The 23,548-nt window shown below is 40.0% G+C and overlaps 13 protein-coding genes across 13 annotated transcripts; 7 read left to right on the forward strand and 6 right to left on the reverse strand.

The window, feature by feature from the left end:
- Nucleotides 1-888: 888 nt before the first annotated feature.
- On the reverse strand, nucleotides 889-2,675 carry JH06_3150 (peptidase C1A family protein; the record flags this gene model as incomplete). Its single annotated transcript, XM_014671296.1, has 3 exons — nucleotides 889-2,467; nucleotides 2,499-2,619; nucleotides 2,651-2,675. The coding sequence occupies 3 exons, from the start codon at nucleotides 2,673-2,675 to the stop codon at nucleotides 889-891; spliced, it is 1,725 nt and encodes a 574-aa protein (XP_014526782.1).
- A 679-nt stretch (nucleotides 2,676-3,354) lies between these two features.
- Nucleotides 3,355-4,352, forward strand: JH06_3152 (mitochondrial deoxynucleotide carrier; the record flags this gene model as incomplete). Its single annotated transcript, XM_014671297.1, has 6 exons — nucleotides 3,355-3,415; nucleotides 3,445-3,490; nucleotides 3,520-3,621; nucleotides 3,650-3,917; nucleotides 3,948-4,026; nucleotides 4,057-4,352. The coding sequence occupies 6 exons, from the start codon at nucleotides 3,355-3,357 to the stop codon at nucleotides 4,350-4,352; spliced, it is 852 nt and encodes a 283-aa protein (XP_014526783.1).
- A 21-nt stretch (nucleotides 4,353-4,373) lies between these two features.
- JH06_3153 (17-beta-hydroxysteroid dehydrogenase) lies at nucleotides 4,374-5,230 on the reverse strand (the record flags this gene model as incomplete). Its single annotated transcript, XM_014671298.1, has 2 exons — nucleotides 4,374-5,003; nucleotides 5,033-5,230. The coding sequence occupies 2 exons, from the start codon at nucleotides 5,228-5,230 to the stop codon at nucleotides 4,374-4,376; spliced, it is 828 nt and encodes a 275-aa protein (XP_014526784.1).
- A 1,903-nt stretch (nucleotides 5,231-7,133) lies between these two features.
- Nucleotides 7,134-7,864, forward strand: JH06_3154 (hypothetical protein; the record flags this gene model as incomplete). Its single annotated transcript, XM_014671299.1, has 3 exons — nucleotides 7,134-7,184; nucleotides 7,206-7,748; nucleotides 7,778-7,864. 3 exons carry the CDS (start codon nucleotides 7,134-7,136, stop codon nucleotides 7,862-7,864), a joined length of 681 nt encoding a protein of 226 aa, XP_014526785.1.
- An 892-nt stretch (nucleotides 7,865-8,756) lies between these two features.
- Nucleotides 8,757-9,473, forward strand: JH06_3155 (hypothetical protein; the record flags this gene model as incomplete). The annotated part of the gene is made up of 3 exons (XM_014671300.1): nucleotides 8,757-8,914; nucleotides 8,945-9,191; nucleotides 9,222-9,473. 3 exons carry the CDS (start codon nucleotides 8,757-8,759, stop codon nucleotides 9,471-9,473), a joined length of 657 nt encoding a protein of 218 aa, XP_014526786.1.
- Nucleotides 9,474-9,938: 465 nt separating this feature from the next.
- JH06_3156 (hypothetical protein) lies at nucleotides 9,939-10,680 on the reverse strand (the record flags this gene model as incomplete). Its single annotated transcript, XM_014671301.1, has 3 exons — nucleotides 9,939-10,283; nucleotides 10,315-10,575; nucleotides 10,606-10,680. The coding sequence occupies 3 exons, from the start codon at nucleotides 10,678-10,680 to the stop codon at nucleotides 9,939-9,941; spliced, it is 681 nt and encodes a 226-aa protein (XP_014526787.1).
- Nucleotides 10,681-11,274: 594 nt separating this feature from the next.
- Nucleotides 11,275-11,974, forward strand: JH06_3157 (mitochondrial substrate carrier family protein; the record flags this gene model as incomplete). The annotated part of the gene is made up of 4 exons (XM_014671302.1): nucleotides 11,275-11,343; nucleotides 11,400-11,647; nucleotides 11,678-11,746; nucleotides 11,851-11,974. 4 exons carry the CDS (start codon nucleotides 11,275-11,277, stop codon nucleotides 11,972-11,974), a joined length of 510 nt encoding a protein of 169 aa, XP_014526788.1.
- Nucleotides 11,975-12,029: 55 nt separating this feature from the next.
- Nucleotides 12,030-13,173, forward strand: JH06_3158 (protein kinase; the record flags this gene model as incomplete). The annotated part of the gene is given in 5 exon segments (XM_014671303.1): nucleotides 12,030-12,164; nucleotides 12,218-12,362; nucleotides 12,393-12,764; nucleotides 12,780-12,964; nucleotides 12,994-13,173. 5 exon segments carry the CDS (start codon nucleotides 12,030-12,032, stop codon nucleotides 13,171-13,173), a joined length of 1,017 nt encoding a protein of 338 aa, XP_014526789.1.
- A 414-nt stretch (nucleotides 13,174-13,587) lies between these two features.
- Nucleotides 13,588-14,508, forward strand: JH06_3159 (mitochondrial substrate carrier family protein; the record flags this gene model as incomplete). The annotated part of the gene is made up of 4 exons (XM_014671304.1): nucleotides 13,588-13,732; nucleotides 13,763-14,139; nucleotides 14,170-14,274; nucleotides 14,305-14,508. 4 exons carry the CDS (start codon nucleotides 13,588-13,590, stop codon nucleotides 14,506-14,508), a joined length of 831 nt encoding a protein of 276 aa, XP_014526790.1.
- Nucleotides 14,509-17,563: 3,055 nt separating this feature from the next.
- JH06_3160 (hypothetical protein) lies at nucleotides 17,564-19,295 on the forward strand (the record flags this gene model as incomplete). The annotated part of the gene is made up of 6 exons (XM_014671305.1): nucleotides 17,564-17,641; nucleotides 17,674-17,707; nucleotides 17,738-18,117; nucleotides 18,163-18,543; nucleotides 18,573-19,010; nucleotides 19,041-19,295. 6 exons carry the CDS (start codon nucleotides 17,564-17,566, stop codon nucleotides 19,293-19,295), a joined length of 1,566 nt encoding a protein of 521 aa, XP_014526791.1.
- Nucleotides 19,296-19,388: 93 nt separating this feature from the next.
- On the reverse strand, nucleotides 19,389-20,483 carry JH06_5151 (AMP-binding protein; the record flags this gene model as incomplete). The annotated part of the gene is made up of 7 exons (XM_014671310.1): nucleotides 19,389-19,433; nucleotides 19,457-19,657; nucleotides 19,686-19,787; nucleotides 19,819-20,051; nucleotides 20,082-20,188; nucleotides 20,219-20,394; nucleotides 20,436-20,483. The coding sequence occupies 7 exons, from the start codon at nucleotides 20,481-20,483 to the stop codon at nucleotides 19,389-19,391; spliced, it is 912 nt and encodes a 303-aa protein (XP_014526796.1).
- Nucleotides 20,484-20,848: 365 nt separating this feature from the next.
- On the reverse strand, nucleotides 20,849-22,782 carry JH06_5150 (putative cell division control protein; the record flags this gene model as incomplete). Its single annotated transcript, XM_014671309.1, has 10 exons — nucleotides 20,849-21,017; nucleotides 21,047-21,432; nucleotides 21,484-21,560; nucleotides 21,591-21,703; nucleotides 21,734-21,797; nucleotides 21,827-22,130; nucleotides 22,161-22,394; nucleotides 22,425-22,554; nucleotides 22,582-22,682; nucleotides 22,762-22,782. 10 exons carry the CDS (start codon nucleotides 22,780-22,782, stop codon nucleotides 20,849-20,851), a joined length of 1,599 nt encoding a protein of 532 aa, XP_014526795.1.
- A 230-nt stretch (nucleotides 22,783-23,012) lies between these two features.
- JH06_4477 (40S ribosomal protein S24) lies at nucleotides 23,013-23,525 on the reverse strand (the record flags this gene model as incomplete). Its single annotated transcript, XM_014671308.1, has 4 exons — nucleotides 23,013-23,141; nucleotides 23,175-23,260; nucleotides 23,295-23,421; nucleotides 23,454-23,525. The coding sequence occupies 4 exons, from the start codon at nucleotides 23,523-23,525 to the stop codon at nucleotides 23,013-23,015; spliced, it is 414 nt and encodes a 137-aa protein (XP_014526794.1).
- Nucleotides 23,526-23,548: the final 23 nt, after the last annotated feature.

Consider the following 23,548-nt stretch of genomic DNA (forward strand, 5'->3'; position numbering starts at 1 on the left):
ATACTTATGAGAAACACCACGATCAGCTCCACCTAATGGGAAGAAGGCCATGAAATACATTCCATTCTTATCCAACAGATCCTTCACTTCCCACTGTTGCAGATAAGGATGTAATTCAACTTGATTGACAGCAGGTTTTACAGTACATCGATCCAGAAGAAGTTGGAGTCTCTTACTTGTGTAGTTGGACACTCCAATGGCTCTCAGAATGCCCTTGTGACTTCCAATTTACCCCAAGTCTGCATCACCAGATCAATGTTGAATCCAAGTTTCTCACATCCCTCTGTTGGATATGGGAAAGAATCGAAGAAGTTTCCTTCACGACGCTTCTTCTCCTCTTCGGGAGCCAGATTAAAGAAGGAAGAATGATGGATCAGGAACAAATCAATATAGGGAGTCTGTAATTCTTTCAATATATTCTCAATAGCCTTATCCACATCATCAGGCTTCCAATCCGAGGCACGAAGCTTGGTGGTAATGAACAGGTCTTCTCTCTTCACAACTCCCTCATCAATACACTTCTTGATAGCAGCACCAACTTCCTTGTGATTTCTGTAAGCACTAGCAGTATCAATGAGACGATATCCAGCCTTGATTGCAGTTTCAACAGCCTCTGCACATGAATTTCCAGCAGAGAGGAAAGTTCTAGGATCAAGAATTGCTTTAATCCTTACCCAAGTCCCAAAAGGGGCATCTTTACACCATTGTTCAGAATAACACTGTTCATTTAGAAGATATAAGCGATTGAAAGAAATAATGAAAACAATGAGGCTTGTAGTAAAGATCTTAGAGTAACTGTTCTGATTTGTGTCAAAGGAGATTAACCAATCAGATTGCTTGAACTTGTGATTGACCTTTTCAATTTGTTTTAAGAGGAAACCACAACCTCTAATAGATAGTGAACTCAAAACAAACAAGTGAGAAATCGATAATAGGCACACCCCAAGTGCAATCATCTTCAATTCCCAGATTCTTGTCACCAATAAGCATACGGACCCATCCGTTCTCTCCCCAGTATTCTCCCCAGCTATTACGAACAATCCAGTACTCCTGTCCATCCTCAGTCTTGCCCCAGCCAGTCACTTCAATAGCATGACCTCCCAAATAATCGTGATCATGTTCAATGAACAAACCACCCTGATAATCCAAGAATTCCTGGGTTACCATGATACCACATGAGATAGGACCACGAGCAAACAACTCAGCCTTCATCTTTTCCACTCCCCTCACATATCCATATTCACCAATCTTGTATCGTTTGTAGTCCTTCACAGCATGACAGGCTTCACCAGGAGGACAATCCATACACTGATTCATATCAGTACACTCCTTATCGATAGCTTCGTACACCTGACAGGTCTGGTCAGGAATACCCTCCTTATGAGCATGCTCATACACACCTCCTTCAAATCCACCATGACAACTACCACTGTTACCACAGTTGATCACTTCCTGGACCGAGAGTTCAATGGAAGGCCACTTACCCTTTCGCATGATATTCATACGATCCGAGAGAGCTGAAGTGGGTGCCTGAGCCCAGCAAGAACCGCAATACACGGGAATATGCTGGTTCTTATTCCAAGTAGCATAGTTATGTCCATCAACATTGCGAATATCATAGGTTTCAGGAATCTCCTCCTTGCTCAGATAAGTATGAGGCAAAGGCGATTTGATAACTGGATGAAGCTTATTCCAATCGTTCTTAAAAGCACAGGAATGAGGGAAATAACGAGCACGGTTGGCAGCAGAACGCATGCGATCATTCAGTTCCATCTTCTTGGGAATACGAGGAACTGCCCACTGGCATTCCTCCTCAATACCAATATTGTCTTCACCACGTACTACACGGAACCAACCGTTCTCACCCCAGAATGTTCCCCAGCTGTTTCGTACAATCCAGTACTTCTGACCATTCTCTTCACCCCAACCAACAATCGAAATGGCATGACTCAGATCCTTGTTTCCAGTGGTATCCCGGTAAATACCTCCTTTGTACTCGAGGAGATCGTCAGGAATAGCAATTCCACAAGTAATAGGACCACGAGCATAAATCTCCTTCATCATCGCCTCTTCACCCGACACAGAACCATACTCATCCACATAGTACTTAGTGTAGTTCTGCACAGCATGGCAAGGGGTATCATGACCACAATCACGGCAGATATTGAAGTCAGTACATTCATTATCGGTAGCAGTGTAACGCATACATCCTTCCGTGGGAATACCATTCTGCTTCATATAGTTGAATGCCTGAAGAGGATGACCACCATGGCAACCAGCAGCAGAGTCGACACAGTTTACAAGAACTTGAGGAGAGAGCTCCTGGGTAGGCCAGGCTCCCTTAGTCATCAAACGAAGACGATCCGAAACAGCAGAGGCAGAGGCAAATGCCCAGCAAGATCCGCAATACTGAGGAATATGCTGGTTCTTGGTCACAGAGACATACGAAATACCATTAAGGTCACGACTAGATTTCGAAAGAACAAGGCACTACTTACGGATCGTAACTCTTTGGTAACTCGTCATTGGTCATGTATTCCCATGGTTGAGGAGACTTCACAAACGTTTCAACCTTAGCATTACGAATGAAACACTTCTGGGAGCAGGCAATTGCCACAACTAAGAAATTAAAATATAACTATGCAACTACGGAGAATAAACAGACAAGCCTTCATTTACACAAATAAATGACGCGGATGTGCGTCGCCCTTTTAGTAGGTGCAACGATGAAATGGTCAGATCAACCAATACGGTACCTTATCAAAATGAATGTAGAATCCTGAAGAGTCTCTATGAGAGGATGGAAACTCCTTGATAAAGTGACAAACAAAAAGAACAAATTGTATCACGCAGATCAACAAAACAATGAAATTAAGAAAGAAACAACTCTATCCCAAATAGTTACAAACGACCAAGAAAAGAAGAAGCATACAGAAACAGTACTCTGCAAATATCTTGTTGTTATCAATCTTTTGGAATTCTTCAGAGGTAATACCCATGCGGAAGCAGACTACACGAATTAATGCGACCCTAGGAAGTGCCTACTTGAAAGAACACAAGAACCGAGACTAGCAATAAATCCAGCCAAAAAAGCATTGAAGGGATAGGTCCCTACAAGAAAGCAATATACGGCTTGAATAATGGCTGCCAGAGCAGAGAAACCGATGAAGGCATCCAGCATCTTCACCTGTGTTGTAGTTTCCTTCGTATACTTTTCCGCTAAATTCTTACAGAGTGAAACGAATTCCATGCTTGAAATAGTGAAACTAACTATCTCGAAAATCGATGAAATTTTCACATTAGCAAAAAGCTTGTTGGGCATTTCGCACCTGTTGATCATAATACTAATTTGTCATGAATGAGAAGTCCATACTACATCGGATAGAGGACTTTCTCTCGGGATCACTAACTGGAGGTAGGAGTGTTGGTAAGCTATAATTCTAGTGGCTACACGATTTGTTATCGCCCCTTTAGATGTGGTAAAGATTCGGTAGGAGGAATTCCATTTTTTCATTGCAGACTTCAGACTCAAAACATTCGATATGGGGAAAAGAAGTACAAAGGAACATTCCAGACAATGTTTAAGATTGGAAAAGAAGAGGGTATCACACGATTATGGAGGTAGGGAATATCGATCCTTTGAACGTAGTGGAAACCTAATTGCAGAGATTTATTGGTTTTTATACTCGGGTGTCCAATTTGCGAGTTATGAAGCGGTTCAGGAGTTGGCAGGAAACACTGTTCATTCTTCTTTTATATCTGGAGCATTATCTGCATCAATTACAACATTGGTAACATATCCTTGCGATCTTTTACGTACTCGCTTTGTGTATCAAGGAAATGAACGATTATATCGTCATATTATAAGTGGTACTCACTCTATTATCCAAAGTGAGGGTTTTTTTGGATTGTATAAAGTATCATTTGTAATTATCTTTAACATATAGGGTTTTCTCCCTTGTTTAATTAGTATTGTTCCTTATATGGGCTCCTGCTTTTATATTTTAGAATTGTTAAAATCCAAACGTTTGCTTTTGTCTCTATTCTAACTCGTAGTCGGTGATACTCCTTCTCGAAGTACTGTTTATGGTGCGGTATCCGGTGTTATAAGCAAAATCCTTGTGTATCCTCTTGATACAGGAAAGAAGCTGTTACAAGTATATCGATTATCGCCTAAGAAGCAAACTGTTGCTGAGTTTCTATCGTGTCAGTACCGAGCGACAGGAGTGCGTGGATTATATGCAGGTGTCGTTGCTGCCATTCTGAAAAGTGGTTTGAGTTCGGGCCTTATTTTCGGGTTTTATGCGTTTGCAAAAAAATATCTTTGGGGATCAACATTGGTTGTTTGTTAGCAAATAAGAGAAAGGACAGAATTAAACAGGACGAACATACTTGTTACCATAGCCTAATTCACTGCCTCCACTGATGATGTTATCCGTTCCTGTTGAATAGGTAGCATCTGCAGCCAAAAAGAGAGCAAGTTTACCACACTCTTCAATCGTACCGAGACGACGAATATGTTGCTGATCCTCTTCGCATTGCAACGTCTTTTTGGGATCCGAAGTGGCATTCACCCATTCTTCAAATAGAGGAGTCCAAATACCACCAGGAGAAATGCTGTTTACACGAACATTATTCGTACCTTCGTCAATAGCAAGAGCACGTGTCATTGCATGAATTGCACCCTTTGTTGTACAATAAGTGACAGCATTCTTCTGTCCCATACTACCGACAAGACTACTGACATTAATAATATTGCCATGAGTCTTTCGGAGATAGGGAAGACAGAATTTACTCATCAAGAAGTAGGAAACAACGTTCAGCTGGAAGAGATCCATCAAATCTTTTCCAGAAAAAGCATCGATAGTATTAGGACTAGGATGATATCCAGCATTGTTGACCAGACAGTCAATCTGACCATACTTGTCAACAGTGAAATCGACAAGGGCCCTCAAATCCTCCTCCTTACTCACATCACAAGCTTTAAAAGCAGCTTCTCCAATCTTTAAGGCATTCATTTTGGTCTCCTAACAATGAGGGTCTCAGTGAGGTAACGTACAAAAGCCATTCCTTCTGTAGAATTACGGCAACAGAAGACTACTTTTGATCCATTCTTTATAAACTCTTCAACTACAAATGAAACACAAACTCCAGATGTACCGATTCCGGCTCCAATTCCCTTTGATCCACCTGTAACAATCACAACCTTATTCAAATATCGCAAAGCCATCTTATTCTGTGTAGAAACAAAGTAATAATTGTGGATGACACTCGCAGTGAACCCACGGGAATTCTCTGTAGTTGGTATTGTATATTACTCTTTTATTTCAACGTATATTCTTTATAAATTGAAGAAAATATATGCGAGTCCATTTTGAGCTCATTACTATTAGGTTTTGTTGTTCACAAGAAGAGAAATTGAGTGAGTAATGTTCCCGCGGTTTAGAATGTAGTACCTTTGGTAGTTCTTCATCCAATCAACTACTGATGATCAATATCCCGCGGTTAAGTTGATATAATTCGTGCTCCAATAACCCCCACTTTCTCATCATCTGGTTGGCTGAACGATATTAGTGGAACAAACAAGAGAGCTCGAAAACAACCATAGCAGGCAAAGGAAGAATAGTATACTATGCTAGTGTGAAAGTGTTTTAAAGGGTGTATCACACATCGACTTGATAATCTCTATATTGTTCAGGTACAACCGATATCCAATCCTTGGAGAATGATTGGAGTAGAATTCCATCGGTGGAGCAGCGATTTTGATTTCTTTTTTTGAAGCTGTAGAGACCAATGTGTCAAATCTACATATGTATCCATAACAATAGAACTACGCCTTCCTTATTCCAATTCCGTAAGAGATGAAGTTGCGATAAGGAAATTCAACACTAAGTCTCACCCATAAATTCAACAACGAACGCTAAACATATTCCTGCAGGGATACGAACATATGATACACTATTCAGAGCAAGAATATCTAAAACATCCTCTGTAACTTCAAAAGCAACAGCCCATCGAGATACTAGAAAATAAAACGAAAAAAGAATGTGAAACGAGGATTCGTGAAACGAGGATCGTCATAATAGATATGTACCTCAGTTGTATTATTTACAACATTGGGACACAATTTCATCAATTCATTTCTCAAGAGTCTTCCCTGATGGTCGATTTCAAGAAAGGGAGCATTGAAATTACTGTAACTATCATTTACAGTATTAGAAAATAACGTACGCAAGAATAAGCTCCTCTGTTTCTTTCGTCACACACTGCACAACACTATTTCGTTATTTCCTTTAACAATTATGACGAGAAGAAACCCATATATCCTAGAAATACAATTATGAATGCTAGAAGACCGCCCACGATTGCCCATTGGAAATAGCCTTCCATTCCACTATCAATGAGTTACAGCATATATTCAAACCGAAAGTGAGTTATACAAAGAAAATGATGCTTGAAGCGAACAACTCAAAATATCAAGAATAGATGGAATTTGAGAAAATAAGGAATTCTTGCAATAGCCAATTTCGGAGGATATTGTGGGATTCCTTTCGCCTCTTCTATGCTACTAACAGAATCATACCAAACCATTCTTCTGCACTTAATGGTATTGGATTTAATGACGAAACGAAACATTACCATTTCGCTAATCCAAAACAGACACAAATCCATTTGAATATAAACTATTCTTTGTATTTACTGGAAATACATCTGAGATATTGGAAGAGAATAGAAACCGCATGGAGTTGGGTCTGAAGGGTCTTATTCTCATGAATAGTCGTTCTGACCTCAATCGATTCAACTCATCATGTACATCCAGACTGCATATGTATCGGGATTATCCTTCACCAAATACTGGAGCTTCAAATTTAGTGTCATCCATAAGTGAGAAACTATTCTTTGGATAATAATAAGATGATAACAGGAAACGACAATCTCCTTCGCCTATTTGTTGTCAGGATAATGAACTTCCAGATATTCGGTGGAAAAGACGACGTGTTACGATTCTGAATGCTATTCGTATGTATAATATAGAGTAGTTGAGAGTAGGTGAACTAGAGGGAGATACAACGAAAGAGTCATCAACACAGCCTTCTATCTCGAAACAGACTATGAAAATGAATATACAACTAATGAAAGGGGAGATCCCTCAAATCTATTCAGATTTGCTCACGCGATTTAAGGTAGTAGATGTATTTTTGAAGTGCAATTATCCTCGTGTGATGAATATTAAGGATATCCATAACATTCTCTTGTTGACTGATCATCATCTGTCCTTTTTGGAAGAGCATGTTGCTAGCATTATGTACCTGTATCGTTATCCGGACGAGAAAGAGGTTGCTTATGAATTGGGTCGAGTGATTCCTCGTTCTCCCATTGATATTTCATTTCTAACACTTCAGTTACCGCATGTTCAGAGTCATCTATCAACACAGGTACTCGTTAATTTGAGTTCGACTCGTAATCTCAACCAACTCTTTGCATCCATGGATCAGGAACAGCACGAAGATGATCTTCGACGTAGATATGATCAAATGAACAGAAACATAAACTGTTACATTGAAGACAAGTATAAGGATTATTTAAGTAGAACAAACCAAAGACCATGCAAAGATGGTCGTATTGTGAGTTTCACAATGGTTGAGCTAGGAGAGATGCCAAAAGCCTCACTCCCTCTGCCTCTCACTTTTGTTGTTCTTACACCTGATGATGTACTGAAAGACTTTCAACGTGATGTAGACAAGGCAGTAAGTATTCACATTGTTTGTTAGTGTAGGTTGATGAGAATCGACTTGTACCCTCTGCAGTTCAATTCAAACAGAGAAACGAACATGGATTTGATTTCGATTTAGATGATGTTTGACCACTTTTCATTTTTTTTTGCTTCTTTTCTTTTTCTATTTGTTTAAGCTATTCAAGATGACACCTGCATTCTGTAGGTTTCTTTGTATAGTCCTACCAGTTGGATTGTTGTCATACCGACTGTACTCACAATATCCAATTCATGCTTTTTTTCTTGTAATTTCTCTACTCTTCAACACTATTGCAGAATGGCAGCATTGCAAGGACGTAGGAATTGTCATTTTACTTTCCTTTAGAAATCTACTCCTTTCAGTCATCTCAAGTTACGTTCACACAGTCCCAAGTATTATGTCGAATCGTTGTCACTCTGTACGGTCATTGCTGGTATTGTCTCGCTAAACTATCACACACCATTTCTTGTTTCATTGTTTATCTATGCAGACTGTATCTTTGGATTATGGAGTCTCTTTGCTTTCTTTCAAATGTCCTTGTTTCGTCGAATCACCATTGTGACTCTTCCTGTATTAATCCAATTGTTTTATAAATCAGATTCCTTATTTATCGGTTGTTTACTCACCGGTTGTGTGCTAAATCTCTTCTTCTATCGGATTTTCCCTCGTATTTCCAACTGCTTTTCTCTCTCGGAGATGGTTCTCTATTTGAAATGGATGCTACTTCTCCTGTTTTTGGTATTCCAAGAAGCTACTATTGTTGCAACAAGAGTGTCTGCAACGATTGTAATTCTTTCAGTATCTCTCACTGCTATTGTTCTTTCTTTCTATTCATTTGTACCGTTTGTCCAATCCCATCCATGGGTTATCTATTCGTTCATTGTTGCTGGTGCCTCTATTGAGATTGGGTGTCTCTCTTACATAATTCAGGAGCCGTTCATCTCATGGTTTCTTCAATGGTTCTTCAAGATCTCATCCGGTTTTACCCTCGAGCGCTTTTGGATGCTTGTTTATTGGGCAACATGTCTGATTGCTGCTTTCAGTTTCGTTTCGAATCGCTTCATCACCAGTCAACCTGTGATTGTTCAACGAAAGTATTTCCATTACTTAAGTGTAATTCTGTTCCTTCCTTGTACACTTCTCGACCCTCAATTTATGGAGTTGGTGTTATCTACTATTTTTTATTGTAGAGTTGCCTTTGCTTTTGCGCTGTTGGTTCTCCTACTCCTCGAAATTGCTCGAATTGTATCGATTCCTCCATTTCAATGGGTTGACGGCTTTATGAAACAATATGTTGATGAGCGTGATCAAGGTCCCCTAATTCTGACTCACTTTTCGCTTCTATTTGGTTGTGCACTTCCTCTGTGGATCACTCCCAGTTCTGATCTATGGTGTCAACTGGCTGGAATCAGTAGTCTTGGTATAGGAGACTCTACCGTATTTTCTGTCATGTTGAGTAATTCATAGGCAGCAATCATTGGATACTTCTTTGGAAGACATCGATACCAAAATGGCAAATCTGTTGAAGGAACTCTCGGTTTCATTATCGGAGATCTCATTTTTTATGTTCTGGTTTCTGTTTGGGAACAAAAGAGAGTGACCTTGGGATTGGTTTTGGGCATTGTAGCAACCTCCTTGATGGAAGCAGTTGAAGAAGAATTAGACAACTACATATTACCTATGTACTATCTATCTATTGTCTCTTTAGTCCCGTATTGAAGTGTTTGTTTTTGATGTCTACGATAGTTGACCAGATTACGTACACTGGCAGTGAGTCTATTAACATGCCAACTAAATATTATGAGAGACCCGGAATGTCTCCAATGGCATCTAGAACTAGTTTGATATGATATGTAGGTTGACTCACTAGATTTCGGTAAAATATCGCAAGTTCGGTCATTTAAAACAGAATGTATTCTGAATCAACAAGGAGTATCCGTTTTCGAATTTCGCTTATATGTCAGATTCCTCCCTATCATACAGATTATATGAATAACCTTTCCATCCGGAATGGACATCAGCTCAAGTACGATTTGTGTAATTCTTTCAGCAAGCAGAGTAGATCATCAACTATATCTTCTTCACTTATCATCGGATATACGGGAAAAGGAACAGAATGTTGTTGACTATGGATCTACCTTCCCCACTACATTCATTTAGATCTTGTTTATTAAGACAAACACGTCATCTAGAATGAGGATCAGATGGAGATGCAGAATGACGTTGAGAAGACGACGAACGGCTCTGGGAACGTGAAGAATAACTGCGGGAACGCGATGAGTAACTCTGCGAACGAGAACGCGATGATGAGTAACTGCGTGAACGAGAGTGAGATCGAGAAGAATGATGTCGGTAACAATTGTATACACGAATATATCTTGATTCGCCTCCACTTCGAAGCTTCGTATCATCCAACTTTCTCACTGCCCGTTTCATCGCGTCATATGTATCATATTCAACAACAGCATAGTTTCGCCGAATAGCACAATAGCCAACTTCACCAACTGTGCGCATGTAGTCCTTCAAGTCCTATGAATCGCAACTCTCTTCTGTCCAATACCTGCCAACTACACCCATGTGGCAAATGCGTTACTTCCACTCTATACGGACTACGACGTGGAGGTCCCATTCTCACCGGTTTCTGCTTTCCTTCGAACTTCTTGCCTCGAGTAAACTCAACTCGGATTTTATTTCCCATAAACATCGTTCCGTTTACTGCATTTAGTGCATTCTCCGCATCTTCCTCTTTATCAAACTCCACAAAGGCATAGACGGCACCTTTCGCCCAATCCTTTACAGCAATGTCAATGATCTTTCCAAACTACAATTCAGTTTCATTTCGTCTTCATACCCTCGAAAACAAGTTATCCAGATCCGCACTTTTTACTCCATACTCCAAGTTTCCAATATACAATCTCCCAGACATTGTTTGATTATCTTTTCATTTATTTATTTTATGTGGATTCATCCTTTTTCGGATACTTAGAATTAATGGAACACAAAAACGAGAGCCTTGACTTTTCTGTAGAAATAACACTCTCACTACTTCCATTTGTCAGATTGTATCCTTGGATTTGTTATTTAATATCGCTATTTCTTTCTCATGGGGGAATCCAAACCCTCTCTTTGTGTGGATCTACTTGCAGGATTTGTACGAAACTTCCAGAAATTATAATAGACTAGGTTTCAGGCGCAACCTGCAAATTGTATGAACATCCCTTTGATACCATTAAGGTCCTGATGCAAGTGAATCCAAAGGTGTTTTATTTATGTTGCTTTCATATCTAGGGTGTTTATCGCAACTCGTTTGATTGCTTGAAGAAAACAGTCTCGCTTTATGGATTCAAGGGATTATTCAGAGTATATGTCATTTCTTCCATGAATACCAGGGACTTCAGTTTCCCCTTATTGGGAGTGTAGCTGAAAATGGTCTCACATTTGTCTCTTATAGCTTTTGTAAACGATGTTTGGGCGTTACAGGTAACCATGTTGTGAGCATGTAACTGCAGAGTCTGAGCAGATGACCCTAACCCAAATGGTCCTTTCTGGGATGGGTTCTGGTGTATGTATTTCCTTTTTGTTGACTCCTGTTGAGCTTTTGAAATGCAATCTCCAAGTCACTGTTTGATTCCTTTCTTACCCTAGATTGAACAATCGTTTTCAAACAGTCCAAATCCAAAGAAACTCACAACAATGGGTGTAATTCGCAAAGTGGTTCGCGAAGGTGGATTCAATGGATTGTTTCGTGGTCTGAATGTGACCCTTCTTCGAGAGATTCCAGGTACGATGATCTGGTTTGTTGCATATGAACTGGCACTTCGTTGTTTCAAGCAGCCAGGTCACTCTCGAAACGAAGTGTCTCTCTGGGGCATTTTCTCTGCCGGAGCTATTAGGTGACACCTATGTCTTTGGTTGATTCCTAGTGGTGCAACCTATTGGAGTCTGATTTATCCCATTGACACTGTGAAGTCGATTATGCAAACAGATCCGAAGTATTCAAGTCAAATTCAACAAGGCAAATCGCGACTCGCTTCTACAAGCAAGTATTTGGTTCGTCTAGTTCGGTCAAATGTCTCTTTGTTTAATGATTCTATAGAAGTTTGGGGCTGAAGGGTCTGTATAGTGGTCTTGGATTCACCATGTTTCGAGCGATCCCAACAAATGCCATCCTTTTTCTCAGTTATGAGTATTCAGCAAGATTGTTTAGCAAGTTCTTTTAGAGTATTCTTTGTTACAATCTTTCTCCATTCATTTTTTCGATCCTTGTTTGATCCTATGGAATCTGCTCCCACCCAACTTGGAGAACCCGGATCCATCGTTAGATCCTCTCACAAGCCCCTTAATGACGAAAATGAGAAACTATCTCTTTACAAACAAGTGTGTATCATTGGCTTATGCAAGCAAGGCGATGTCCGTTTCTGTAGAGTAGAAGTATTAATGGTCTATTTTGAGATCACGTGCAGGATGACAATAGTCAAGTGGCTATGAAAGTCATTCACAAGTGTCTAGTTCCATCCGAAGATGATGCTAAGAAACTCTGTTCGCAGTTGAACCATCTTATGACTCTATCGCATCCCTTCATTCTCAATACACGAGACATATTTCAAGGTAAGAACGAAGGAATCTTGTGAAGAATAGACGAAAAGAAAATCTACATCATTTCGGACTTTTGCTCTGGAGGAAATCTATACTCCATGCTACAGACCTTCGGTCAACTCAACGAGTCTCATGTCCAGTTCATCGCTGCTCAACTTATACTAGCCCTGCGATATCTCCATGAAAAGAACTGTATCTTCTGCAACCTGATTGCAGAAAACGTTCTCATCGATAATCGGGGCTTTGTACACCTCACAGGGTTTGGGCACACACTATTTGACGTTAAGAAACCCTATTATGGAGTCACAGGATTCACAGAATGTTTGTCACCTGAAATGTTACTTAACAAGGGTATAGACGAATCACACGACTACTGGATGCTCGGATGTCTTCTCTATGGTTGGGAATTAACAGGTAACTGATTTATAGAGCTCCTAGAAGGCCATCTTCCCTTCCAAGGAGACACCGTATCCGATACCTTACAAGCGATCCTCGTCTGTAAGGTATCGTACAAGCATGCTACACCAGTGGCACAACAATTCATCAACTCGTTCCTAACATCGCGTCCCTCGAAAAGGCTAGGAAGAGATTTTCGAGCTCTCCAAAATCATGAAGTATAGATTAAGGATCCTATTGATTGTAGTTCTTAAAAGGAGTTGACTGGAAGAATCTTGAGACATTGAGCCTCACATCGCCACTCATTCGCATTAACAAGACCGGAGATCCTACCTGTTATTGTTCGCACTTTAAAGAGGACATTGTGGATGAAGGAGATGGAACTGTGCAATACTACAATGAAATCTTTTTGAATTCACTCAATTAGACGTTGGCAGAGTAGTTGGATGATTCACCTTGTTGACTCCATGTTTGTGAAATGAAACACAATCATAAGGTAGATTAATCTACCTTACCGATTCCATTAGCAATAACGCTACTCATCTCCTCCAACATTTTTCTCTATCCCTTCTGGTTATCAAACAAATCATCTTGTATAGTATTTCTTCTACGTAAAAGGATTCTCTGTTGAATATTACCCTTTTCTAGAAGGTAGAAAAAACTACCATCTCATGAAACAGATCATTTTAACAATAGACCTGGACAAAGGAAGAATGGCAACGAAACAATCAAATGCGCGTTTAATGGCTAAGGATCTGATTGCTGGATGTTTCGGTGGAATTGGTATTGTTGCTGTTGGTCATCCTTTCGACACACTGAAGGTGAATATCCTTAACCTAGAATGTCAATACGTTCCTTAACAGTACGATTGCAGACTCAGAGTCGTGAGAATCCCTTATACAAGAACATGACCGATTGTATCAAGAAGACCATTAAGTGGGAGGGCTTTGGAGGATTCTACAAGGGATTTGTATCTCCTCTGTGGGGTAGAAGTGACTAAATCTTCTAAGTTGTAGGTAATATGCTTTTCAATGCTGTACAATTCCTCACCTATGGTCAGATGAAGGAGATTATTGGTCATGGGGCTATTCTTTCCCTCCCCCAAACCTTTGTTGCTGGTGCCTGTACAGGTGTAGCTGTTTCTTTTGTGGAGACCCCCATGGATTTGTTCAAGTCTCAGATTCAGGTCCAGATCATTCGCGCTAAGGCAAATCCTGAGTACAAACCTGAGTTCACGACTGTGGGAAGTTGCATTAAGAAGATTATCAAGGTCAACGGTATCCTCGGATGCTATCAGGGCTTCTGCACTACACTTTGCCGTGATGTTATCGCTGTGTCTCTTTACTTTGGTGTCTATGAATGGTATCGTCGTGCCTTGTTGAAGAAGGATCAGGTAGTCTTCTTTTTCGTCCCTTAGGAGTAGCCTCTGAGTGATATGCAGTACCAAGGTATGTTCACCCAGTTTATGGCCGGAGGTATTGGAGGTGTTGCCTACTGGGTTGGTATTTATCCCATCGATATTGTGAAGGTAGTTCTACTTGATTTGATTGATTTTTAGTCGCAATTGCAAGTTGATAGTATCGTGAAGGCGGAGCGTCAGTATAAGGGCTTTATGGATTGCGCAAAGAAGGTCTATGCTTCTGGAGGTGTAAAGGCCTTTTTCCCTGGTTTTACCCCTTGTATCATTCGTGCCTTCTTAGGAAATGCCGCTTGTTTCGTTTGCTATGAGCAGAGTAAGGCTGTTATGAACAAAATATTCTAACTGTACACATGATGGAGTTCATGTCTCGTTTGGTTCTGTTTGTTCATTATCTCTCATTTTGCAACTCATAGTATGTTCGATTATGAAGCCGCCTTCGAAAGATTCGTTTCAGGTTAGAAACCGACTCTTTTTTGAACACACTGTGCAGTCCAATACACGGAGAGATCTCCTTATTAACACGTAACAAAGTCGCAGTTTTCGAAATTGTAATAAAATCTGCGAAGTATGCCCTATCTTACTCCCATCACTGAAAATGGAAGACGTAAGCGTTTTTACGAGGATATTAAATGTATAGCATTGGATAGTGTCTGTTCATTTTGTGGGAAGTCAGCAAGGGGCATACGGTCGCTGGATTGTGGAATTCACTACATATGTGATTCCTGCAGCCAGATACGGCACATACAGACTGTATGCCCCTTATGCTATCGAAGGAATCAGCATCTGATCAGTCGGGTAGGTGTTTCAACATATCATTACGAATAGCCTAATGAAATAAACCATAGCATATACTCAAGCAGATCAGACAATATTTCACAGCCTTATAATCCGCCATCTTCCTCAATCTTCCCCTCCTTACCAGTTGTTAGTCCGTCTTCCTCTTATTCTTTTCAGCCTGACTTTGGAACCTCAGTCCCATCTACTCAGAGTCTTCCGGCTTATCCAGCGCAATCATTTTCCAATACATATGTAGGCATTGAGTTAAGATCTGATCGTAGATACAATTGAACGATAATTTACCTGTGTACTCCGGTGCACTCCCTTGTTCACCTGCTATTCCGATCAGTTCACGGAGTATGGAACAGAACTCTGTTTCATACAATTATCCATCACAAGTTCCCCTTTATGGAGAAGTGGAACCTAGTCCTCAGATTGAGATGGAAATCCAGGCAGCAATGAAGAGTCTGACTGGTCCTGCTGTTGAGGATTGTGAGCATTCAGATCCACACTATCAGCAAGTACTTTACGGAAGTCCAATGTATGCGGTTCCTATAACTCACCACAATGTGACACCTTCAGTTCTCCCCGTTTATAACTCCTACACCGAACCTGACCCAACTCCACAAGTCAAGGAGATGCCTTTGTCGCTTCTGACACGAGCCCTTTCTAAGCTAGGCAAGATGTTGAAGCATCGGCCTCGGGAAAACCAAACAACACCCGAACCACATGTTGACTTCTACAAATTCCCTACAGCGAGTAGTTACGTTCCTTCAGGATATGAAACCTATTCTGTTGGAGAGAACACGAGTTATCCACCTCCTCCTGTCTATCCGGCAAATCCCATTGTACCCGAATCAAGTTCCGTGTATTTACAGCAGACGCCTCCTCCTGGAGTAAATTCGGCTACTAGACATCCTGTAGTAAAGGAGAGTTTGTGTGATATGTAGAGTCTTGTCCTACGGAAACAACAACATGGAACTCTGGATGAGAATGCAGTGAGACAGCTTTGGGACTCGCGTCGTGTGACATAATGTGCTTTATGTGGAATTGTTTGTTCCCAGAAAACAGTCATATATGAATTAGAAATGGAAAGATATAAACAATCGACCTTCAATTATTACTTTGAAGGATCCAATCAGAATCCATTATCGCTATTCTATAATAGCTCTTGGTTCCATTACTTCTCTCTTTCTAATGCAGACTGGTATCAGGATATGTGAGTGAGGACATTGGTTGTGACATTTAGGTTGTATTCTCTTTCTTCTGTCACTTTGCAGTTCAGTAGTATCACCGATTCTGCAGTTTTATCTGTAGACTGATTTCCCTCAAACCCAGGTTCGTCAACGATGTCTGCGGGATAATGATAGTTCAATACCATTGAAACGAATGATGTGTAGAGAAAGACGATATTCGTGTTCTTTCTAGTAATAGTGGTAGTGCTTCTAAAGAAGAGAAATTTGGCTCGAATGTATTATATAAAAAGGAAGAGAATGGAATTCAGACGTTCATCCTCTCTATTACACCAGTGACTATCCATCTTCTTGTTAATGTGTCTGCTCCATCCACTGTGTGGTGTAGTGCAGTAGAAATGGATGGTGTTTTCAATGAACTAACACTTATGAATCAAAAGGGTCAATCCATTCTTGGTAATATTGAAAGTGAACTCTAAGAACTAGATTCATCACATCTATCGCTTCTGAAACTAAAACCAAATAGCCACTATGATGTGAAATGTATTGCAATACGATCAACCCAATTGGATGTGATTCATGTTGCAAAACCTCTTCATGTCGTGACTGGAAATGGTTCCTATTGAATTATCGAATCATCTGTAGCCCTCTTTGAAATCCGCAACATCAAGCGAAGCCGACATCGTATCACGTACCATCTTCACAGTAATATTGATGCTCTTTATGTATGCTATCTAATGAACCGAAAACGTACTTGTTGAATCATGAGCTAATCCTCAGCGAATGTCATTGGTACGGTTGAAATCAATGATTCGGAACATCGGACAGTTCGATTTAATGCGCCTGATAAGTATACTCCATTGCTTACCAAATGTGAGATGTATGATAAGAGCAACCAATGTAATCATCTAATCTATATTTCATCCTAGTAATCATGTCTACGAATGTCGAGGACATTGCTGGAATGAAAACGTTCTGGGTTGCGATCCAACCATATCTTGTGATTTGCTTCCTCGGATGTATCATTTATTTCATCTGGAAGAATCGGAACCCTTTTGATCCTACTCGTTCCATGTAGGCATGTACCGAGGTGATTGATAGATAGCGCTGGTGTCGATGATACCGAAAAGATGGGTTTGATTAAGAATCTTACAGATTCCTCCCAGATGGTGACTGGTCATTCTAGAGATGTGAACCTATTAGACGAAAAAACGGAGAAAATCCGTTGCGAAAGATGTGGGTTTGTGAATGCGAAATCTTCAACAGTCTGTAAGGAGTGCAATGCCCTGTTGAAAGGATCCGAATTCTTTTCACAACAGAAAGAAATGCAATATTACTAATAGTCTGTTTGTTCTAGAAGAAATCCATATCAAGTCGGTAACATGAACTAGTATTCAACTTTTCATTTGAGTATTCTTCAATTTGTCATGTGGTCCAACTGGATAGAAGATGCAAAGAAGAAAGCTGGAGAGGCGTTTAAAGCAACTTCTCAGATAATGAGTGATGTATTTACTGATTGTTTCTATCATCCGGATAGGGTCTACAAGCTGCGAAGAAGAAGGCCGAAGAGAGTAAGAATAGGGAAGAAGGATGACTTGTAGTTACGATGAATGCAGCGGATGTAATGAAAGAAATGGTAACGCGTCGACCTGAAGATATGACGTACATAACTAGTAATCTCATTGGTATCCATGTCTTCTTTTCCTCATCCACAGCTATGGGATTTCCCGGCTGGCCAAAGAATCCTAGCAGATATATCAAATATAATACGAGGGAGATTGTGGCTGCGTATCTTGAAGAACACCACAAGGATCACTATATGATCTTCAATTTAAGTGACGAAGTCTATGAAACAATTCTCTTTGGCGATCATGTTATTTCTTACGATCTTTTGGGAATGCCTGCTCCCTCGTTGGGAATGCTCATGAAGATTTGCGTCGCTATTGAAACATGGCTTCAAGATGACGATCAGAATGTCGCTGTGGTTCACTGTCTAGTCTTACTTCTACTTCTTCCTCACTTCTAGACCGGAAAGGGTCGCACGCTTACTGTCTGCGCATGTCTGCTTGCTTGGCTTGGTTGGATGGACAACTGTTCTGAAGCCCTTCACCTATGTTGCAGTCGTCGAGGAGGCAAGGTCGAAGAGTTCACGACTCCTTCCCAGAGACGTTATGTGCAGTATTTCGGAATGATGCTGGATTGTATTCCTCCGAAGAAGGAAGCACTGTTACTTCGATCCATTCAATTGAATCATGTTCCTCTGATGGGACCAAATCCCGTAGTGCAAGTGGACGTATTCAACTGTGGAACTCTTGTGTTTGCTACACGTGTTGCGATTCCTGCTGAGGTGCCAGAAGGAGAACTGGCTCCTCAAGTGGTGGAGATATCTTGTGGTCGACAGATTCGAGTAGGATTGAGAGAGTATGTGAGAATCAGGGGAATATCATTATCCGTTGTCGTCAACTGAAGAGCGATGGAACCCGAAGCAGTTTGTGTCGTTCAATGATTCATACTGGATATGTGAGTGGTCCCATATTGCGTCTAACAAAGGATCAGTTGGATGGTGCTTGTAATGATACTCACTACCCTGAAGATATGAGTCTGGAACTACGGTTAGAAGAGACAACAGGCGAATATCAAATGAATCCTGTGGTGAATCGGATGGAAGCATATGAAGGATTGTTGTTAGATGAGCATTCTGCTTTGTGGCGTGAATTGTTACACCGTAAGGAACGTCGATCAGCTCCTACAACACCTCCTACGAAACCTGGAGAACCAGTCCAAGGAGAGAAAACGAGCCTATTTGATATTGAAAGTGATGAGGAAGAAGAGGTGAAAAAACTCCCATTGCCTCAAGTCGATCCTGGACGTGATGTGAGTATAAGAGGAAGAAATGATGTTTAGTATATGATGGAATTAGCAATATTAGAATCATCATTAGCAGACGCTCAGAAGACAGAGGAAAAGGAAAAAGAGAAGGAAGAGTTTACAGCCGAAGAGGAGCAGAATCTAGATAGCATTATGCAGTCGTTGGATATTGAATCCGGTGACGAAACGAATGTCGATAATATTGACTTGGATGCTTTAGGTGAATCAATGAGTGAAGTGGAAGATACAGAGATGGAGACGCGTGATTTCAATGCTGAATTTGGTTTGTAATCAATCTTTGTTGAATCAATCTCTATTATTGGTATTGTGTAAACAAATATGAAGGTAAAGAACAATTGCGTTTGAGTTAGAAGAGAACAGTCTTTAATCCAGTGACGGGTTTGCATACACAACACTCAGTCTATGTTTCAAGTTTCTATTTCATTTCTCACAGGATATAGAGCCATTTTCAAAGTGTTAGGAGGGTTCTGTTGCAACTGTTCAGCATGATTCTGTTCAGTAATCAAATGAGTCACATTTTCCTTTGGAGTCATTTCCTTTGTTGAGGTCAGAGTTGGGATAGCTTGAGGTACAAAGAACATGGCATTTGTTTGCATGCAGGCCACAGCACTAATGAAAGAGAGTGGTTTGAACTAAATCATATTTACAATTCATTTTTACCATTGGAAGATCCAAACCCACAATTGAATCAGGAGTTAGATTCAACATCTTTGCAACTTGATTACCATATTCACTCAATTGTTTCTGACTCAGATCCTTGCTCTTATCCATCATTTCATTCTCCTATTCATACCTTCCATAACTTTCCTTCAGAATACGCATAACTACGTAACAGAACTGTTTCTGATTCTTCTTGAAGACGACGAGATACTTCTCCAACAAGATCAGGGAAATACTGCTCCACAAGCAAAGCACGGAAGTTCAATACTCCGTGATACTGAGGTTGATCCCATTCAGTTGACAAAACAGTACGTAACTTATCAAATGAACGATTATGGAGAGGTTCTTGCATCATTCCACAATCAGCTACATATGAATCCACCTTCCATATCAAACCTGTTACAATCTCAGGAACCAATTCTCCAAGAATTGAAGCACGAGTCACTTTCGTACCACTTGGACTATACAGAATTGCTGATGGTTGAACCTCCTTCAACACATCACTATACATCAATTTCATTATCAATAACTACTAAAGAACATCAGCTTCACCAATCGTTGGATCAACACTCACAAAACGAATTCCTGTTAATGCACAAGCATAGAAAGATACAAGTGTCTCAGAACGATTATCTGTCCAAGCAAGAAACGAGTCACCAGGCTTTAGACCCAACTCATACAGACCATTTGCCACATGACGAACTTTCGTCTATATACAATTACAAAGGATTAATCATTCAACAGACTTACAAGCAATGTAGTATAGTTCATATGAACGTCTTCTTCTCGGAACTTCATCGCATTCTTATACGGATATGCTTTCAGAGCATCTACTGTTGAACCAACAACCGTAGAGGCCAGACGAACTACAACTCAATCTACCAACATACGAATCACTGTTTCTTCTAGCTATCGATTTAAGACCTATATTCTATTAACCATTCTATCCAATTCTCTCTTACCAGCAAAAGCAAGCATTGTTAATAAGATTCAATTGATTCAAAGATAATCGGATCCTTCTTTTGGTAGAAGTATGAAAATACTACGATTCTTCGAAATAGATCGAATTCTGGACTCAAAAGAGAGATTTCTTGATATGCGAAAATCACGGGAATTGGGTCAATTCAACGAAACAACAAGAGAAAGCAAAGAATAGGATACAATTAGAGACTTCCTGTTTCTAGATAGTAATCTTGAAGACTTGTATGAAGTTCATCAATGAAGAGAAGGAGTTCATCTTTGTGGAGTTGCATCACTGAACCACTAAAGGAATCTAAGCGACATCGTGCTTGCATCTTCTCAGTTGTCAGTTGAAACAACATCCGAAATTGACTACGTTTCACTTATTCAATACAAACTACTTCACTTCTGCTTCCTCTTCTTCACCACAACTCACACCTGTTAGAATATAGATCGATGTCTTTGGGTTCAAAACACATAAGAGATAAGGAAGACCCCGTTTCCCTCGCCAATCTCCTGTTTGACGTTTCACACGAACAATGAATTGAGCCAAACGTTGAAGCATGATTGGTTGAGAGAAGATTGCAACATCCCCTTCCACCAGATCATTCAGAAACGTATAACGAAAGTGTTCAGCAATACGAATCTGACGTTTCTCAACAATACTTGTTCCAACACGTAATAATGCTTCCTGTTGTTCTTCACACAATGAGATTCCTTCTCGTAATACATCCAGATTCCGATCTGTCAACAAAGCATCATAACAACGATTCCAGTTCTCTTCCCACTAACCATTATCTCATCCTTCTATCCAGACATGATCATTCATCAAACCCACTTCATCTCCTTCACATTTCTCTAATAAAGCATTTGTGGCATAGACAACATCAGCTGCTGATAACTCTGTTCGAATGTCTTTAACTCATCTTTCAAATTCATTCATACCATAACGACGAGTGAAAGAATCATAGTACAAATCTTCTAATCCGAATGTATCACTCACACTCGTTAATCGTTTTGATAGTTCTTTACGTATTTGAATAGGAAGAAAGTGGAATCTAAAATCATATTCAAATCCATTCAACTACGGTTCTTTACTCTCTTTCAATGAGATTCCTATCTTAGCTAACAATTCTTTCACACGAACACTGTCTATTCTCACATATCTCTTTCTACCTTACTGTTTGGATTCATCAAACGGAATTTCACTACAATATACTCTGAATGAATCATACTCTCATATAGAGACCAGAAACGATATAACAGGAATCGAGGTTCATAAGACTGTTGAATACTTCCCACACTTCCATCTCCTTCAATTCCTTGAATATTCAACATATTCACCTTATTCACCACCTCATTGTAACATACTGCATAAGCAGCATTGTTTATGTGATTATGGAGATATTGGTCTGTTACTCCCACAATACTCAACCACACCAAATCATTGTTCAACCGATCCAATTGACAGACTAAAGAGTATATCTATCACTCATTCTCTCTTATCATACTCACTTGAAAGGATACAGGACGAGAATAGTAGTTATATTCTTCATATCTTGTTAGTTTACGACGTTTTCGATCATGTTCCAGTTGTTTCAATTCATGTTCCTTCTCTTTCTCAACTCTTCGTTTCATACTCTCTTCATCTTCATCTTCATTCACTTCCTCTTCACATTCTTCTTCAGATTCTGATATATCACTCGGAATCTCACTTGGTTCTATTGAACCATCATTCACTACAACGATCTATTCCTTATTCAATTCATAAAAATCAACTCGACTATCACTACGAATATTTCCTAAGTGAATAGGACGATGTGAATCAACTACAAGACACTTTGAAGAAGAAGGAAGAGACAAATTCTCATTTAGATCAACTGTACCTCCACAATTCAACATAAATACACTATGAAACTAAAAATCAACTCTCTACTTNNNNTTGTTCTCAAGATAGCTTTGATTCACTCGATGAAGATCAATATAACCTGATATCTGTTTGATCTTATACATAATACCATCAGATCGGAGAAGAGACTAGAAGAGGCTCAGAACCAAACTAACAAAGACAATTCAATATTCAAATCAATTCAAAAACATACAGTGAGAATTCTACAAGAACATAATGCGTCAACATCAGGTGAAACCAAGAGAAGAACAGGAGCTCTTTCTTCGAGTGCTTTACCAACGATTTGTTGATATATCTCTGATATACGTTGAATCTCCCAAAGCATATTGATTATGGAGATTGAAATGAAACCAAAACAATAACAATAACCCTCTTCTCAATGAGAATTCATTTCAACAAACAATCCTATATCAATCTCATCGTGATATCTAGTACCAACAATGAACAACACCCAAGCATTAATCGTCCTGAGCCTTCTTAGCCTTGTGAAGAGCAGCACGACGGCCTGTTCCCCAAATCTTCTTCTGGTGATTCTTCTTCTCCTTAAGCATCTTTCGGCCTTGACGAGGATACTCCTGAATGCCAAACTAGGTGTTACTCTTCTCTTTGAAATTCTATACTCTAGCTAAACGGTACTTCGCCTCAAACTTCTTGACGTCATTCAAGCTGTCATAGATGAGAGCAAAGCCAGTTGATCTGCCACCTCCTAAACGCTAACAATTCGAACCACAAAGTCAAACCAAAAGCAATCTGGAATCCAAAAAGGATAATACACTTATCATCTTGAACATTGTACTTCTTGGCAAGAGTAGCCTTGAGCTCCTCCTTCGAAACAGAGGCACGTTTGGGGTGAATAACCTCAATCGTCTACATCATATCACAAGGTAATCCTTAATTACCATCTGACGACGTTTCAGAAGCGGATTTCTCATGAACTTTCTCACACGGACAGTGACAGCAGCTTCAGACATCGTGGTACGTGATTGATAACAAG

The sequence above is a fragment of the Blastocystis sp. subtype 4 genome (assembly GCF_000743755.1).
Source record: "Blastocystis sp. subtype 4 strain WR1 chromosome Unknown seqid_0174, whole genome shotgun sequence".
In the NCBI taxonomy this organism is placed as follows: Eukaryota; class Bigyra; order Opalinata; family Blastocystidae; genus Blastocystis; species Blastocystis sp. subtype 4.